The 19,644-nt window shown below is 34.4% G+C and overlaps 2 protein-coding genes across 2 annotated transcripts in view; both read left to right on the forward strand.

The window, feature by feature from the left end:
* The first annotated feature begins 661 nt into the window (after positions 1-661).
* On the forward strand, positions 662-6,118 carry LOC132941182 (protein krueppel-like). Its single transcript, XM_061009121.1, has 2 exons — positions 662-1,803; positions 3,777-6,118. The coding sequence occupies exons 1-2, from the start codon at positions 1,680-1,682 to the stop codon at positions 4,862-4,864; spliced, it is 1,212 nt and encodes a 403-aa protein (XP_060865104.1). The 5' UTR covers positions 662-1,679; the 3' UTR covers positions 4,865-6,118.
* Positions 6,119-8,854: 2,736 nt separating this feature from the next.
* The window catches only part of LOC132941615 (protein SEC13 homolog), a 34,826-nt gene continuing 24,036 nt past the window's right edge, over positions 8,855-19,644 (forward strand). The window contains exon 1 of the mRNA XM_061009748.1: positions 8,855-9,119. Coding sequence (XP_060865731.1) covers positions 8,878-9,119 — 242 coding nt within the window. The 5' untranslated portion in view covers positions 8,855-8,877. The remainder of the gene's footprint in view (positions 9,120-19,644) is intronic.

Consider the following 19,644-nt stretch of genomic DNA (forward strand, 5'->3'; position numbering starts at 1 on the left):
ATCAACGTCAAATATCGAACTACGAATTACATTTATCAATTTTACACAACTATATTGAAGTACATATTATAATGTGACGTATATTTCCAAAATCCTTTCCTAATATTTCAGAATTACAAAAAAACAAATTTCATTTCATTGATCTCCGTAATATAATAATTAATAATGAATGTAGCGTGTATGCAGAGCCGAGTGGACACGACCTTAAGGCGCAAGTGATACAGGCCAACACGTTTATATAATATTTATACTTGGAAAACTTTACTGTTAACTATATTAGGTATACACATAGTTACGATGTTTATGATTAAAAAATTTGAAACTGTTGACTTGTATTATTTTCATTCAACCCTATAATAGAAACATTTTACAAAATATGTCTGTATTATAAATGTATAATAGTTGTTTTTTTATATGTATTATGACGTTATGCAAGACAGGTAGACAACAATTTATCACTCGGCGTTCAATGCGGCGATTGACGATAGTTAATGTTAATTTCCAAGTGCGTTTTCACAATAACTGACAGGTAGATTTTCTTCGTACGTTGTAAGTTGCCACAGTCACACGCACACCTAAGTAGCCAAGTGCCCAACTATATACTTTAATATCTACCCCTATTAGCGTATCTTCCGATCCTCGTACTAATATGTTATACACGGTCGTCTTCGATGTAATACACACCCGCAGCAGAGCAATGTAAACATCAGACGAAAAAAATTCTGACGACGACTATAAATCATGTATAATAAATGATAATTAGACGGTTGACGAGTACGCGCCACTTTTAAATATGGCGATCTTATGACACACGGTCTAAACCGCCGCCGGGTTATGAAGCGTTCGTATAAAATAATATATTTGTTCTATATTTCGACCCGTTCGAACGGTGACGAAAAACGATAATAATTAATGTTAAAAGATAGGCATAGGAACTCCGTGTTATTATATCGTTGTAAAATAGTAAAAATATATTATTATTATTATTACACTCCGACGCGACGACAGCAGCGGCGGCGGCGGCAATCAACAGCGATCGGCCGCGGCCGTCCGCACCGTACTTCCACCCCATTTGCGGGAGTCCGTGGTGGGAACGAATTAGGCGGGGCCACCGGACCCCTCGCGCCCGCCCGCCCACCGTCGGACGGGCCGCCGCCGAGCCGGTTTCCGAAAATCCGGCAAAAATAATAATATTATCGCAGTGTCATCCGAACGCGTCGGCCGTGCGCACACGTATTATTCTGTTCTCTCCTCTCCGCTACCGCCGTTAAAACACTTGAGAAAAACCAAAAAAAAAAAAAAAAAACTTTAAACGACGCTGCCGCCGTGCCGCCGCCGTCGTCGAGAGTAGTAAATTGATCACACGCCGCGCCACGCCGGCCGAACTTCGACTTGCACCGCACTCGCACCGTCTCTCGTCCGACGATCAGTCCCGCGACTCGCCGCACCGGCGTGCGTTATTTTTTTTTTTTTTGATAACGGCGATATTTGTACGATCGTATATTATTATTGAAGATTGTTACTGTAATTATTATTATTATTATTATCATTAGGTACTGCTGTTATCGTAGTAATAATTGTGCGTAATAACATAATATTTTATATCGTCAATAATAATATACGATATATATATATATTATATTGTCGGGTTTTCGAACGTTTCGCGACGCACATTTTACATGGTGTCTTGTGAAAGTCCGATGGCTCACGTATTGGGGACCAACAACCTGGACTCTTCGGAGCCGTACAAGTCCGAGCACGTCGAAGAAATGGACATGAAGGGACACGAAATGGACATGAAGGGTATTTATTATTTAATAATGTCCTATAGTACTGTATTGTCGTTGTTCTAATTTCGACCGGACGGAATAATTCGCTTCACTACAAGTGAAATTGCTAAACTTGGAACTTACAACTTGCTCATTTAAAACGTTCTTCGTTTAAGTCGTCGCGAAGATTTCACCCAGCGGCGTACACAAGTGCGCCAAGCCATGAAATATCTCTCGTGGTCCATAGGTCGACAATGTTAACCTAATATAAATATTGTATTGTTTACGTTACTGATAAGGTGCTCTGCGCTCGACGACCTGAAAACAATATAATATTCCATCGCAGAAGGGGTTTGCTTAATTTTGTCCGACAAAAATATTTTCTAAAAACCCAAAACAATATATTATCGGATTTATCGGATGCTCTCGATACCTATATTATAATAATAATATTACAGTCTGATATTACGTAATAACGCTTAAAGTTTGGCATAAAATTAATGAATCAAACCACATCTCTTGATATCGTATTTGACAAATATGTTTTATACATTTCCGTTCAAAAATTGCATTATTTACACGATGAATATCGATAACTATAATGTACAATAATATAATATTATTCCACGGACTGCAAGGATTAGAAAGTTTTTTGTTTTTATAATTATATAGTTACACTGACTAATTAAGTCGTTACACTAGGGACATTCTAGTCTAATATATTGTATATCAATGTACTGGTTTTTTATCTACGTAAATAATATTAAACGTAGTTATGGTTAATTATATTATTTACACAAATAATTATACAATTTAACTAAGTATCTTCAATGTTAGAACCGAGGTTAGAAAAAAATTAAATTCCTTGTGTTTTATAATAATTAATAGATTTCTAATAACTATTAGCTATTGAGTAATAACCTTTACCAATGGTATGTATATTAAGTATTAAATGTATAACGTTTCTCAATAAAATCTGTGTTGACCTAGGTAGGTATGTAAATACGTTCGATAAAATAAACCAGGATTATCGAATTTCAAAATAGTATTTATAACATGGCGAATATGAAAATAATATTATTCATCAATCGTTGATTGTGCATTAAAAACATAAATTGATTAATAAATATTAAATTAATTATTGAGAAACGATTTAAATTAATAGAATAATTGGTAATCTACTATTAAATAGTACCTATACAAAATACTTTATAGTTGATATTAATTTATATTTATTGTCTACGATAATATTGCTAACAAATAATATGTACTAATTAATAAATTGTATCAATAATTAATGTATAAACAAGAATAACATTTTAATATAAATTTGTTTTAAATAATATTATAATCATTTTGTTACGCTGTTATTAAAAAATAATGAAATTTAAGAATTATTGCGTAATTAATTTAAAAAAAAAATTTATTATTTAAATAAGTAATAACTACTCTCCTTCCTATTATTCTTTACCAAGATAATATAACAATATCATTTTTTTTTATTTTATATGAATATTACAATATACACTAAAATGGTGAATTTGCATTTCACTGCATTAGGTAAATATTAATTACCTATAGGTACTATTATTTGCATTAAAAATATTAAGTTATAGGTACAATTCGTTAGGTATACAGTTATCGTTTATATAACTTTTGAGTTTCTTTCCTGATTATCTATGACTATAATTAATAATACTATGGACTGAAAAATTATTTACTTAATTAAATCATCATACCATGTCCGATATCTATCGTAATATTATAATATCGTATTTTACAGTTTTTACTTTTTCTTTACCATTTCTTTCATAATATACGATCGACGTTTTTTTTAGAGTTTAAGCTTTTGATCAGTTGTGTTTTTATTCCCTTGCCGTTCATGTTTAGTTCGTTTACCTCATAACTAATTGATAAAAAGATTAGACGAAAGGACGTTGTACATAATATACGAATTACGTAAATATAATATCAGCGTTAATAATTGGTTTTTTTCTTTTTTTCCAGTAAACATAAACGAATATTGGGTGCATTTCGCGTTGAACGCGATCGTTGAACGGTACAACATCAACCAAGTGCCCAGAGACGAACAAGAATTACGCGCGCTGTTGGTTGGCTCTTACCATCGTCTACGGTACGCCATCAGCCAGCAGAAGCAGAAAGACCCATCCGCGACCTCTCCCACGGACGCGGTGCTCATGCAGATCATGCATCAAGTGTTCGACATACACCCCGACTGGCTGGATCAGCGTAACAACAATCAACCGCCAGTGCAAGCGCCGGCCCCCGTGGACGACGAGACGTCGTCCGTGGCGTCGTCCGCGTCGTCTTCCAACCCGCCGTCCTCGTCGCGCCCGCGCCAAACGCGGCCGTTCAAGTGCACAGTCTGCGGCAAAGAGTTCGGCTACAAGCACGTACTGCAGAACCACGAGCGCACGCACACGGGCGAAAAACCGTTCGTGTGTTCGGTGTGTAACAAGTGTTTCACCCGTGACCATCATCTCAAGACCCACGTCAGACTGCACACCGGCGAAAAGCCGTTTTGGTGTCCGCACTGCAATAGGTTTTTCGTGCAGGTGGCCAACCTACGTAGGCACCTCAAGACCCACACCGGCGAGACGACCTACCCGTGCGAGTACTGTGTCGCGTTCTTCGAGACGGCCGCCGAGTTGAAAGACCACAAGCGGCAGCACAAGGAAAACAACAAACCCCGCGGAGTCGTGAAAAAACGCTGCCGCGCCACCGTTTACCCGACCGAACCGTCCACTTCGGCGCCATCGTGGTCACCGGCCACGCACGGTTCCCCACCGCCGTCCCCGTCGCCACTGCCATCCGTGCCGAGTTACTGGTCTTCGCCGCCACCTCAACCTCAAGCGGTGGTGAACGTGCCACAAAAACAAACACCAGCGGTCTCACCGCCCACGGGTCCGTCTATTGAGCCGTATCATTATCTGCAGTTTATCGCGAGGTTTAAGTCGCCCGAACGAAATGAACCTTTGGTCAAGTTCGAGTCACCCGAACAGACCGAACCCGAAGACCTTTCCGTTAGAACCGACAACATTATCGACGTTGCCATGGATCTCACATGTAAATAGCTTTTATTACTATAAATATCATGAAATGAATGAAAAAAACAATCATATAAAATGTAACAACTACATATTATATTATATAATACATAGATTCCATGTCCATTAGCCAAAAATTTCGACTTTAAAGTTTAAATTACATTTTACAATTATTATACATTTTTTTTTATTTTTTTTTTTTGTGGATATGTAGTCACGTTATAGTCTTAAGCTCAATTTTTTCTCATTAATATCAAAAATTTTTTTTTAAATAATAATAAATTGTTTTTTTTTTTGACGTTAATCAAAATTATTGTGCAATACATATATAATAACATGTACAGTTACTTTAAGTTTTAACCGATGATTTATATAATAGGTACACATTATTATATAACATTTTTTATTACAAATTTGAATAGGTACCACAGAGTTGTCCCCTAACCTTAATTATTATGAATAGGCAAACAATTTGAGTTGGTGCTAGTTGTATTATTTATGATAATAAAGGAAAAGAAGGGCTGCTTAGTTCGAATTTGAAATTTGTATGTACATAAAAGTTGTCTGCTACCCGTAAATAGAAAAATAAAAAAAAAATAAATAAATGTAATCAATACATTATATATATATATATATATATATACTATTACTCAATATTTTTGTTTTAACTTTCATGACATTCCCATTTCGTTATTCGTATGTAAAGTACAAGTGCGTATGTGATATTATATTTGTTTTTATATTTATTATTTTTTGTAAATTTTTTTTTACTCCTGTAACAATATTATAAAATATTATTATAATGTATTAATATAATATATATATATATAATATTATTTATTCGTTTACCTATCATAATATTAACATGTTGTACAAATTATTGTAAAATTAAGACTGAATTTTGTGAAGGATAACATTGGAAACAAATGTTGGCGCTCATTAAGTAATTATTTTATTATTTATTAATATAGCCAGTTGGTATTTGTTTTGTTTCCCATTCTCTCTTTTAACTGTTGTAAGATATTTCAACACATTTTTTTTTCTTTATAACATACGACTACCTATTAGAAAAATGAATTTTTGAAATGGGAGGTTTATTTACTCATTATTATTAATTATACTATATTACTGTCAATAATATTGGATTGTCATTAATCATTGTGCCATTTATAAACTTATTATTTAGGTATATTATTTTGTTAAAGCATTTTGAGTTATGGTCTGAATAAATGTGCTCAAGTCTTTAAAAAAAAATATATTACCGTTTTGTATTCGTGTTTACCTTGAATCAGTCTACCTATTCCTGTAACTTATGGTGAAATATTCTCGAATTTCTTCATTTGTTTGCTGTTCTCTTTTTTTTTTTTCACAAAAATCTGCCGTTATATCAGCATTAGTTATAGAGGCATGTGTGTTTCCTTTTGAAGGCCCGTGTTCTTTTTTTTTTCTTTTAATGGAAAACGACGAAGAGAAATCCCACAAAAATGGGTTAATGCGTTGCGAAAAATAATGAAAAATAAAAAAATAATACTTGAGGGTTCAAACAAACCGAATAAAACCCCTCGTAAAGAACGGTTTCTTTGCCAAATTAATAATAAAAAAAATAAAGAAGAAAAAGAATCCCGTTATATGTTGGGGTTGTTTGCGAGAGGAGTAGATGACCTTTTCACAGCAGGTACAAATGTATACCGACCGAGAATTGGTTGTATAAAATATGAGCATGAGTGTTCGATGAAAATGTTTTTTTTTTTTATTTAAAAATAATACGTCGAAATAATTAATTTTACATTTTTTAAATTAACTCATCAACAATTGCGCAATATTGCAGGGCATCGAAAAACAATTATAAAACGTACCGATTACATATAGAAATGTAAATCGTAAAAAATATATATTGGAATTCCAAAATTAGTAAAAGATGACGGATATTACGGTTAACTATAAATGTATATTATATTAAATGGTATTTTCGGTAATTACCGCGGCACCGTGATATCGGTAACAACGGTAATATTACCGAATCACCGCGGTACAGCGGTATTCCAAAGACTGATATACCGGGTACCTGCAGTGTACCGAAAATACCGCCACCCCTCACCCAAGTACCTACCTACCTACCTACCTAAATATTTATTAGATTATACCTACGTAACAAGTGTGCAAAATATACGGTACAGCAGCCACGCATTAGCGGATATCAAAAACGGATTTCCTTCCGGTATAAGTTCCTACGATTTTTTTTCGTACGTTTATGAATATATTCAGAATGTTCAGCGTTCGCCTTCAACTGCTACCGGGTACTACTATATATATATATATGTATCATATAATATTATAATGCGCGTTACGCGTAACTTGAACGACAAACGTTTAATATGTGTATATAGTGTAGAAAATTGGTCATACTGCCATGTTGCGAGTATATAGGTACATATCAGCTACATCGCAGCGGCGTCGTTTTACAATTTTTCGTGAAATTCCGACACATATGGCCAACCAATAATCATATCCGGCTTGCATAGTACCGGTACCTATACCTCTAAAGACCCAAAAACGATTATTAAACATTACGACAACTGATCGTTTTTTTTTTTGCATACAAATAAAAACGAGTATAGTAGATATTATACGTTTATACATAAAATACACAATGGAATAATATTTCCGAAAAATATTCAACTAAAAAATTACCAAGCATATTGTCATGCTCTGTTGTTGTATGGATTTTTACCAATTGAAATAATTATGAGTATTTACGTTATATTGACTTGATGGTTTTTAACAGCCCGCGGCCCACATCCACCCAAAATGCACATACTCTATTTCAAACTAAAAAAAAATTGTGTGGGTACGAAAATACATTTTTAAGTATAAATCATTTAAAGTACCTATGTAATTTCCATTGTAAACTTATATAATATATACCTATACACTCTATATCTTAACTACCATGTTGTGACATATATTTTAGATAAACTACACGGGTTTACCTATTACCTACTATACAATATAACTATTATAGCTGATGTACCGAATATTGAATAAAACTAATTGATTTTACCTATACATAAATGACGACGAGCCTGACAAGGGTGTTCTCTTATCCGTTTCACTGTTCCAAATAAAATATAGTTACATAAATAGTAAAACTAAAGAAAATTATAAGTCATATTATCTACAGTTTTAAGACATGGAGAGTTCCGGAGACAATCTGCGGCGATCGCTGATATTTATTTTTTTTTTTTTTATTTATTATAAATTAAATGTTTCAACATATTGCATGTTTTTACAAGTTTGTTATTTAAATTAATACAATTTAGAATTTAGAATTTAATTAGAATATGGTATGGATGATCAGTAGATTTGATACGTGTGTTAATTAAGGAGTGGGAGTGATGAGGAGTGGATATTTATTTATTAGGGATGTTAGAGCAGCTAGGAGGGGGTTTAGTATTAATTTTAGTTCGTTAAGGAAACTTGTGACGATTTGGAGAAGTTGATCGGATGGTGGTGTATTTGCTGTGGCTTCGGCTGATATTTATAAAATTGATAATACAGTATATAGGTATTAAACCTGACTAGGAGGTACCTACTAGTTAATATTAAGACGTGGGTGGTAATTATAATGTCCGCCGTTAACACGTAACTAAAGACAATTTGAACTTAAAACACATTTAGAAAATATGAAGATCGTGAAATAGAAATGCGCGCCTTTGCATCCCGGAAATAATCCCCCCGATTCATATACATAATATCAATACGTATATATCATCATTAAATCGATTTCTGAAGTTATCGTCCCTTTGATGTGGACGACGACCGCGGCAATCTGCAGTGCAGCAAACGTTTTTTTTTTTTTTTTTCCAATTGCATTTTCCACGCGAGTGATGAAAACGACTTGTAGTCGGCACGGCTTGATTTCAACTTTAGCGCCTGTACATGCATCCGAAAATAATTTATTATTATACGTAAGGGAAACGGAGACGATTCAGACATTCAGTCTAGACACGTCCTACGGCGGGACAACACGCGTCGTCCTCATGGCCGTCACCCACTCGCGGCGGCGGAACGGAAAAATAGACAACGCCTACGCTGCCCACGCCGTAACGGTGGGGAAAAACGTCTCAGCCGGAAAGCGATACCTTCGATGCCATGAGAAAATACGACACCCGCATGGATTCGATGTCATAATCCGACTCCGGTGGTTATCGCGCAGGCGAACTGCGGAAAATCCTAATTACATTATATGTACTGTGAAAAATAATTTTGCTCTTGACTACAGGTAGGTATACTCTTTATATAGTATAACGAATAATATTTCCATAATATAGTTGGAAAAAGCGTTGCGGTATTCTCTCAGGTGCTTTTTTCATAACTTATTTTCGACGCACCGACTCATCTATACACTCAGGTATTACTTATTCATGGACAGTATACGAAATAATGATATTCTTCTGCAGGAAAAAATAATGCCGTGTAATCGCTTTTAGTGGGTATTTATATAGTAGAGTCTTAGGGTCCAGCGCGATATAAAATTGAGTTCATATAGCTCGAGAGATGCTCTGTAATGAAGCCAGACAAAAAAAACTAAAAAATAAAGGCTGAATACTGCAACTTTTATATTTTTTCTTAAACAGCCTTCGTGGGGATTAAATTTCAAAATATTTCAACTTTTCGCATTATGTAGATTGTCAGGTTTAAAAAACAATTTGGTTTATAGAGCCCTTCAAATTTTCGGAGCTCGACGGTATATAATGGGTGTTTGAGCCCAAAATACAAATCCTAAGAATTAAACTTTGATAAATACCTAACAATCGATGTACCTACTACAAAGTTTCACGCGCGGTGGCTTTAATGTGATATTTATTCGTAGGTATATGTATAATATTCAATTAATATATTGAAATAATACGACACGCAATTATTTGTAATTTAATATAATTAATTGTCACACATATATCGTCGAAAAACCAAATCCAATGTTAATAATATATACGATCAGCTATTAACGCGAGTCACAATACAATTGTATACCGGGTGACCAAATGAGAAGTTTAAAACGCAATATATTCTGCGGTTCGTATAATGTATAAAAAAAAGGGTGCCCATAATGTATACCTAGTGAGCCAAAAAATGAAAAACGGCTGAAAAATTATTGTGACCGACGTTTCCGTATATATATAATATATGTTATTATTATCGCTCGCGCGTGTCCCTTCTTTTACACACACACACACACACACACACACACACACAGGTATATAATATAATAATATAATATTATTATATAGAGGGAAACGGCGTAATCTCCTAAATGATTTGTAACCATTTCACGACTGAGGAAACTCCGACGGTGCCGACGTGCTATATGTACAGTGGTGACACGTTATGCGCCAAAAAAGTAAAAAAAAAAACTAGGTATTCACTGGCCTAGTGGCAATCCTTTGTTGCGGATTAACCGGAGTTAATCAACCCCTTTATATCGTTTTGGGGAATAGAGCGAATAGCGAATAGCGAATTTTTTTTGTTAAAACCCGTTTCCTGAAATGTGAAATGCATTGTGATCCGCGAGGTGGGCACACGACAATTGAAAGAGTAATAAAGGGGTTTTATCAACAAAAATTCTATTTTTTTTTTATTTTTTTTTTCATTCCCAACCAGGAAACGTATAATGTCTGTTGTCTCTGATGGCTCTGAAGTGGGCCATGTGCTGAATTGTTTCCCCCGCCCCGGGAAACGAGACCTCGGGGTAAAAAGGTGGGTGGTATAGCGAAACTGGTGTAAAAAAATATAAAAAAAAAAACCTAACTGTACATATAAAACGAGAACCCGTTTTTTCCGATGAAAACATTTTTATTTTTTTTTTACGCGCATATACAATTCCAAAAATAATATAGACGGACCGCCGTGCCACCGCTGCTGCTGCTGCTATACTTCGAAAAAAGGCTAAATAGGGTTTAGTTTTTTTGTTAAAATTCATAACCGATAATAATATACATGTATATATATATGGGTTATGTTTTATGTATACTATATTTGGACAGTTGCTTTTTTCCACGAACAAAGGAGAGACCTCGATACGAATACTGTTAATTCTTATCGAATGTACTTCAAAATGTTTATTCGACCGTATTATTGTCAAACCATCTTAGTATCTTATATATAGGTATACGATTCAATTTTCGCAATAAGACAAAACATACAATAGACATAGTATTATGTTATACAATAAGGATGACATACATATTATAACGTACATAATACATATATAATGATTTAAATGAACATATAAACTATAATAAACATAATATATATGATATACAATAATAATATTTCATGTATTTACTCTACATTGTATACTTACAACAATATTGTGATCGTCGATCGACGTACCCCGTGACACCACTTCGTACATTTCATCGAGGCAACACTGGTCGGGTGGGAGGGGGCAAAAATAATATGAACAAACGCTCATTGTAAAAGGGTTAATACTTGTACAGGGGTAGTATTTGTTTAAGGGTGCCGATGTTAATGAAATCCAATATACATATGAGTTAGATTGATACGAAGAAATCTGCAATTCTTGTAGTTCGATACAGAATGATAAAGTTGATCGTATTTGATTTCCTACTTTTTTTTTTTTGCTTTACTTATCAAAACGAGTTCAGCGCTATATACGTATTATAAAATATTATAAATATTAATTATCACACCTATAGCATTATTATAATATTATATCATATTTAGATGCATGTTTATATTGTGTCGATGATTTACATTAAACTTTTTTTTAGCTAAAATTTAGTTTTTATCCTTTTCCCACACATTATTATGATCACATTTTACCTACGGGTGCAGGTATATTTCTAGTGGGTAACCCACGGCGTGTACTCGTCGGGCAATAGGTCTATATTAGATATGTTGAAGACCTACATCAATGCGTATAATAATATTGTATACTGTCGTTCACTTAAAACATCTATTATGACCGTGCTGCTATTTATTTATTTAGTTTTTGAGTTCAAAGCATATGTAATGTAGGCGAGCTGGATCCATACCGTTATTACCGCAGTCGTAATGTATTATTGTATAGTCAACGGAAACGAATAAAATTACAATAATTGATTAACCGACGACTGCGTTTGTTCGGTGTAATAATATCATATACATATATATACGAGTGCGGTGTTAATCGACTGGACGCAACCGACTGTGGTCGGACTGTTTGGAGTGTATACGGACATTATATGTATATACACATGGATACGTATAAAAAAAAAATACGCCGCCACCGTCGCATGCTTTGAGAGCTTACCCCTCGACAACCCATGGCCTGTGGGTGCATAAACGATGCGCCTCTCCCCACGGCCGTTCCGTATACGAGTGTTCCATATATCATATATTATACGTATGTGTATATAATATGTATATACCGCACGTCTGAACATATTATTATTATTATTATGTCGGTGCGGTAGACGAATACGGTGTGTATATATATCGTACACTTTGTTTCATTCATCGTCGTCAATCGTTATTTGTGTACTTATACCTATAAGCGTATTATATTTTCATATGTATACATTATGCCATTACGGTCGTTGTGCCACCGTCGAGGAATCGTTACAACCATAGCAAACATAATATTGTTATCGTATAATACTCGTTTGAAAAACAAAAGCACGCGTCATTATATTCTATATAATAATGTGATTCCAGAAGCATATACCTATAACTACTCGCCGTTTACAACCACAGGTGGCTGCCATCGCTCATCGATCAATAATATTTATGTTAAAAAAGACTTCGATCATAACAAACAATAATAATCTAATTATTCCTTGGCGCGGAAAAAGATTACGTATATCTCAAATCAAAAAAATTCTGTCAATCAGCCAATTTAATTCAATTTTGTCACCTGGTAATTAGAAGAAAATTGAATACGATTCGTAAATTTTAAATCTGTTCCTTTTTTCTATCGATACCTATCGTTCGCTCCCCGCGGGGACCATCAGCAGTTTTTCCAATATATATTATGTATATTGCTAAAAATATATTTATTAAATTGCAATCATCACATATGGGGATATAAGTACGATCGAACAATATAATTAAATGACACTTCTTGAAGATAGATACTATATTATAATATATATTGTACAAACGTATTGATTGATAATCTAACGCAATTCGGCAACAATAAGAGTAAGGACGTCGCTGCAGGAATATAATATACTGAACTCGCATAAACAGTTATACAGCAGAAGTGTACCTATGTAGTATATAGAAAACTAATTACTAAAACTGCATCAGGCGAACGTATAGTTTTTTGATCGCGTGTGTGCCACGCCATACGTTTATCAAAGAGCCCCCCATTGTTCATAAATTACCGTTTAAATTTCTGTACTTTTTTTTTTCCGTACAGTCGGAAAGAAAAAGACAATAATTATAAATTACAAGGGAAAAAAGAGGGTTATATATAAAAACAACAGTAGTTATCGATCGCGTAATTTTTTTTTAGCTACATTTGGGTCCGGTCACCCTTTTTTTTCCACTCTCTCGCTCTCTCGGGTGGGCTTCACCCACGCACTGCCTGCCGTCACCCTCACGCGCGCGGTTTTTAGAGTCGTCGGCGTGTACAGAGGCGCACAAGGCCGTGTGTAAAAAAAAAAAAAATAATAATAATAATAAAAGAGAGCGAGAGAGAGAGAAAGACAGAGAGAAATAGAACGAGAGTGGGAGGGAGAGGGAGAGAGGAAGAGCGAAAAAAAAGAAGGAAATATAAAAGGGTGAATCCACCGACGTTACTATAGTAACAGCTCGCGGAAGGACACACACAATCGCGCGGAAATTACGAACTTTTCTTATTAAACAAACGACCGGGAGAGAGAATACGAGGAGGAACAGCCAAGCAGCAGCAGCAGCAGCAGCAGCAGCAGCAGCAGCAGAGTCGACGCGCGACGAAGATCCGTGATAATGGGGTTGGGGGGGGGGGAGGTGGGTGCGGGAAAAGAGAAGTAAAAAAAAAAAAAAAAACGAAAAACTTCCACTCTTTATTGATCTGTTGTTTTTTAAACACCGCGGATTCCGGGCAACGGTTTTCTTATTATTATTATTATTATTATTATTATTATGTCGTCGAGGAGAGTGAACGCTACTGATTGCCCGGCAGGCTGCTGTTGCTGCAGGAATCGTTCGTCTCGTCGTCCGCTTCGTCGAGGTCAAACCCGATCGCTTCTGCCCATATTATTTTTAATATTCACTCGCACGCGAAAATTGTATTACGTTCATAAAATTTGAATATTATAATTACATATATATATATATATATAATATGCAAGTCATCGCCCCTGCGGTAGCGCGTCCGTCTTCCGCGAGTTCTATATTATGTGTACCCGCAAGCGCGCATGTATAAGTCGATCAATCCTTAAATCCTTTGTATATGCGACCCCCCCCTCCCCCACAGCAGTGCCGGCGTGGTGAACATATATACAATAACAACACAATACATAATTAAGCATTTTCCCGGAGCTTTTTGGGGAAAAACCGTCGGCTTTGGGTGGTCGCAGGTTAGACCCGCGCTGCAGTTGTTAGTCCGTGTAATATTTTTTTTTTTTACGTATTATAATTATTTGTACTTGGGTTTTCCTAAGTACGCGGATAAAAGTATAAAACAAATATTTCGCCCGTGGACCATAAACATGCCATTGCCACCCATCGTCCATCGTACGCTACACATGAATCGGTGCAAGCGTATAACATGGTTATTTTCCGCCGCCGAGTCTCTATTTGGCTCGGAGGCAACCGATTTCTCGCGTAGACTGGTATATGCCTATACAATAAAGTAGTGTTTGATATAAATTATATATTTATAAGGGTAGAGAGCCTGTATAGAAATATATTGTACCTATACAACTTTTGAACTTTTCTCATTTTGAGAAAAAAATACCTAATCGGTTTCGTGTAACTATATATTATGCTGATTGTTGATAAGAGCGCAGTAAAAAATAAATAAATTAGTAAGAGGTACCTATAAAATATAAATGATATATATCTGACGATAGAAACAATACTGTTCCTGGTATGTAGAAAATGTTATTTGGTTTTGATAATTCAAGCAAATAACTAGAAGTATATCATGAATTCATAACGCCGTAGGCAATACAATTAAGATAAAACGATTTAAGCCGTACCCACTCTTGTTAATATACCATTCGCATCAACGTAATTGTTTTTAATATAATATTTTGTTTCGGCTTCAGCAACTGACGCTATAAGCTTCAAATAATATTATACCATACCTACCTATCTTTAATATAGTTATGCCGAATTATAGGTAAGGGTACATCGTACATTATTTTCTTGAACAAATCGAGAATGGCGCAGAATTATTAGTCCGATTGCTTTTGGAAATATTTGAGTTATTCTCAAAAAAAAAAAAAATGTGTTCAGCTAGTATTATCATTAATCATCTTTCAAAACATCATCTGAACATTTTAAATAGGAAGTTTCTTTTTGAATCCCAACAATATTGTCATTTTTGAAAATCTTTATACACTTACTACAATTACAGAAGTGATGATGACTCGCATAAATACAAAATATATTGATTGATGATTTATTAATATTATTTGTGCCCAACGCCTGCACGCCCGTAAATGTCATCTTTTACACTCCAAACTGCAAAGCTGATTCTTTACAGATTTGACAATGCAGGTAAACTATATATTCGTTTTACCATTATGTTTGGCATTCGTTTTGTGCTGAATACTTGAACAGTTGAAAGTATCAAACATAATAATATAACACGTGAAAAAAACGATTATCATTATTTTCCGTTAATATACGTACATTTTTATTTTTTTGAACTAAGCACAGACATAACTGAGTCATAACATATGTATAATGTTATGAAATTTAAAGGCTAAATCAAGACCGTTGAAAATTGTGTTAAATTTAAACTACTATTTAATGCTGTTTACGTGTACTCAGTGCTTATGCGTGAACCAATTTTATGAAGAACATTTGTATGCAGACTTCGGTTGAATTCAATTTGAAGATGCTATGACAACTGATAAGTGAACAGTGAACACAGAATATCAATGCGAATTAATTTTCAAGAAAGAATTTGATGTATAATCCTTACATTAACCAATATAGGTAGCTAGGTAAAGACATTTTAAATTTATAATCTTATAGATTATTAAATGTATAAACATTTTACTTGACATAGGAAGGTAGGTACTATATATAATTATATAATATATTTTATTACAAATTACATTCTGATAACTCTTTTTTAAAAAAAATACCTACTCCTCTAATATAGATTAACAATAGATAAAATATAAAAATCCGCTGAATATTTATTGCCGTTATTATATGTAAGTTTGCAAACAGTTTGTAAGTTTGCATGCACATTTTGGCATAAAAATAAGTACTTACTCTATGATATCCTATCCCCCATATTTATATTCACACACATACCTACTGTACTCGCTTAGAAACACACCACGATATATTATTATTATTGTTATTTGTTATGATGTTTCCGTTTTCACAACAAGATGTACGTTTCAATAAAATAGAAATATCACAATAAAAGTAAAAAAAAAAATAAAATAATAACACACTATATATTATAATATCTACTTGCGTCGGCTCTATATGCAATCTGGTTCAATATGATGGTTTATGTCGTTTATAAAACATGACGTTGTACACATCAAATAAAAAAACTCCCCCTTCTCCCGCTCACTCGGTCACACTCTTTCTCTCTCTTTCTATCTGTAGATGTATCATGTATGATATATATATATACCCTATTGGGCTACACCATTTACTCAAATGTTTTTCGCATATTTGCAACAATATTTTACAAAGCGTTGGAAAAATGAAATGATCAGTTTCTTCGTATAACTAATATAGCTTCATAATATAGAAAAACGCGAAACAGCTGAAAAATTATAAATACGCAGAAGTGTATATAGATCACTAGCCTACTGCCCTGCTAGTATCTTTATACCCATGTGCTACGTCTTTATAATTTTTGTTGACCTTGTGGATTCTGTTTTGTTATGAAATTATGCATATTATACATATCTGTAATTAGATACACATACCCGTTGACCGTTTGTATCAAACCTACACGAGAAATACTAGCTAACTATATATCACGTTGTTTACGTATGTAATATTAATACTTATTTATATAATATTTTTAAGGGTTTCAAACTGTTAAGTCAATTGACCTTGTAGTCGATTCTCAAACAATAAATATATATATATATATATATATATATATATAAGTATAATATTATATTTCGTTATAGAATACCTATGTGTTTTTAGATTCGACAAATTTGTTTCTCCAGTCGTGATTCGCCAAAATTCAGCAACGCGTAGGTAGGTATATCACATGTTGATATATCAATTCTCCGATATATTTACCTATCATCGCACGTGCAGAGCATCAGCAGTTTCATACGAGGTATGCTATTATATAACTATATATATGATACCGCCAGGTACCTAATCACTTATGTAACATATACCATATATACCGCATGTACGATATAAGTACCATATAACCTAACCTTTATATACCTACACAATATAATATAATAGTCGCGTATCATTATACCTATATATATATAACTACTAAATTATGTGTACTTAAGTCACACACACCGCGCACGCGTGTGTCGTTTTTTACTTTTTTTAAGCGACCCGGAGACACGCCCAACACATCATCTCTTTTTACCGGTGCATCGTATCGTCTTGGCGCTCGGCGCCGGTAGCTTTCGGGTCACGCCTTCTTCGACGGCGCGCGCGCGCAACCGGTTCGCGCAATGTTGCCGCGCGCCTATACGGGTATAAAATAGTAGTTGTGTTGATATATTATGCTACCTATTGGCGTGCACGCACATAACAAACAATACGAGAGAGTACATGAGTGGGCAAACGTATATATATATATATACAGTGTGATAATAATCGTAATAATAGTACACCGCATCGTCAGAGACCACGTGATGGGGGAACCGGTTGCTGCGGCAACGCAAACCCCTTCGCCGGGCACGAGACAATATAATAACGAGCTCGTGCTCGTCGCACGCGTGTTTTTTAACAACGCATATAATATAGTAGGTATATACATGCCGACGACGTGTGCGCCGAAGTCTCCTCTCTCCCATTCCATCACCCTCCGACACAATATCTGCTGCACTCTTTCGCGCGCGGCTAATGTGTGTGTGTGTGTGGTAGTTATATACGGGGGTGAAACGGAGGAGAGCGTTGTAAAAAACGTGAAAAAAAAAAAAACGAAGGGGCTATGCGTAATAACAGTGTTAAAAATAAGAAACAACACCTGGAGCACCCTCGAACCCTTCTATGTGTGTGTGTGTGTGTGTGTGTGTGTGTGCAGTGTATATATTCACAATAAGAGATAAAAAAAAAAAAAAAAAAGTACGCGCGCGGAAAAAAAAGCGTGCCCGTTATTTTATTATTTTTTTACGGGCTACCTGAGTGCGATTGCGGACCTGTGCGTATGCTTATATATATATATATATATGCGTGTATGCAATATGCTGTGGTGCGCGCGCGGGCGCCGATCAACCCGGAAATGCCTCGGGGCTGAAGGGCTTTCAAAAATATTGCGATGAAATGTGCTCCGCGTAGGTATATAATATAATAATGTGTATTTATATGAAACGGTATATGGTCATGAATGAAGAGTATATACTTGCGATGGCCATGTCGTACATGTATACAAATATATGACCGTTTTTGAATATGCATACAATAATATGTATATATACCTATATATATATATCCGTGTCATCTTTGAGCGAAATTTGGATGTAATGACATTGCCATCAATGGTGAAGCCTTGACAAATATTATTTGAAATAAATATATATATGTATAATTATGATCTTGGCTATTAGCGGCTATATATAAGTTGCAGGTATCTGTATATTTTGTCTATAAAAATCGATTGGCTCAAATTTTAAAGATTTGGATAGGATGAGATCAAATAAATATCTAAATGAAATATGGTTTATATTTGGTCATAAAATAAATATACGTCGTTTTTAGTTTATACTGCACGGTGAACGATACTACATGTGCATACAAACAAGACAACAGCGTTTAAGTGAGTTTTGACAAAATTGCATAGGTAGGTACCTACTAATTGTAAAGATTATAAAAATTCTACACGAGTGATAAATTTACATATTTTTCTGATACAGCACGTCTCGAGTGGAGCTGTTTTTTATGACATTTATCAAGCATGGCAAATTGTAGGTGCCATATAGTATCGGTTGTTATATATTAATATTATATTGTATAATATATGTGCGATAATGTGACCTAAATAATAAATGCTAGTAAACTAAAGGGTGACAAATCATTAAATATCGTTATTGTGCGAAAAAATAATCGAGTCACTATAATACATCAAACAAAAATATTATAATATAATATATTTATATTCATTAATATAGTCATTAATATAGTCACATGAAATGTAATAATCAACTGAAATAGTAATAATATATACCCCCAAATTTACTTTTAACTCTCGTTTTGTTAATATTATTTTATTAAATAAAAAATACTAGAGATGTGAGTGGAGTAAATTTACCAGGTAAATTTTTACCGGTAAAAAAATTTACCGTAAATTTTACCAATTTTTTTTTACCGGTAAATTTTTTTTTACCAAAAAAAAATGTTGTGTGACCTCTCTAATCAAATGAAATCGAAAACGCCTAGTCTGAATTGTAAAGAGATATATTTTTTAA

This window comes from Metopolophium dirhodum, chromosome 3 (genome assembly GCF_019925205.1).
Source record: "Metopolophium dirhodum isolate CAU chromosome 3, ASM1992520v1, whole genome shotgun sequence".
Classification (NCBI taxonomy): domain Eukaryota; kingdom Metazoa; phylum Arthropoda; class Insecta; order Hemiptera; family Aphididae; genus Metopolophium; species Metopolophium dirhodum.

Bases quoted from the DNA above. Each gene is read 5' to 3' on its own strand.
- LOC132941182 (XM_061009121.1), top strand. From the start codon at position 1,680: ATGGTGTCTTGTGAAAGTCCGATGGCTCACGTATTGGGGACCAACAAC. The intron at 1,804-3,776 runs GTATTTATTATT...CTTTTTTTCCAG, and splicing joins ACACGAAATGGACATGAAGG to TAAACATAAACGAATATTGG.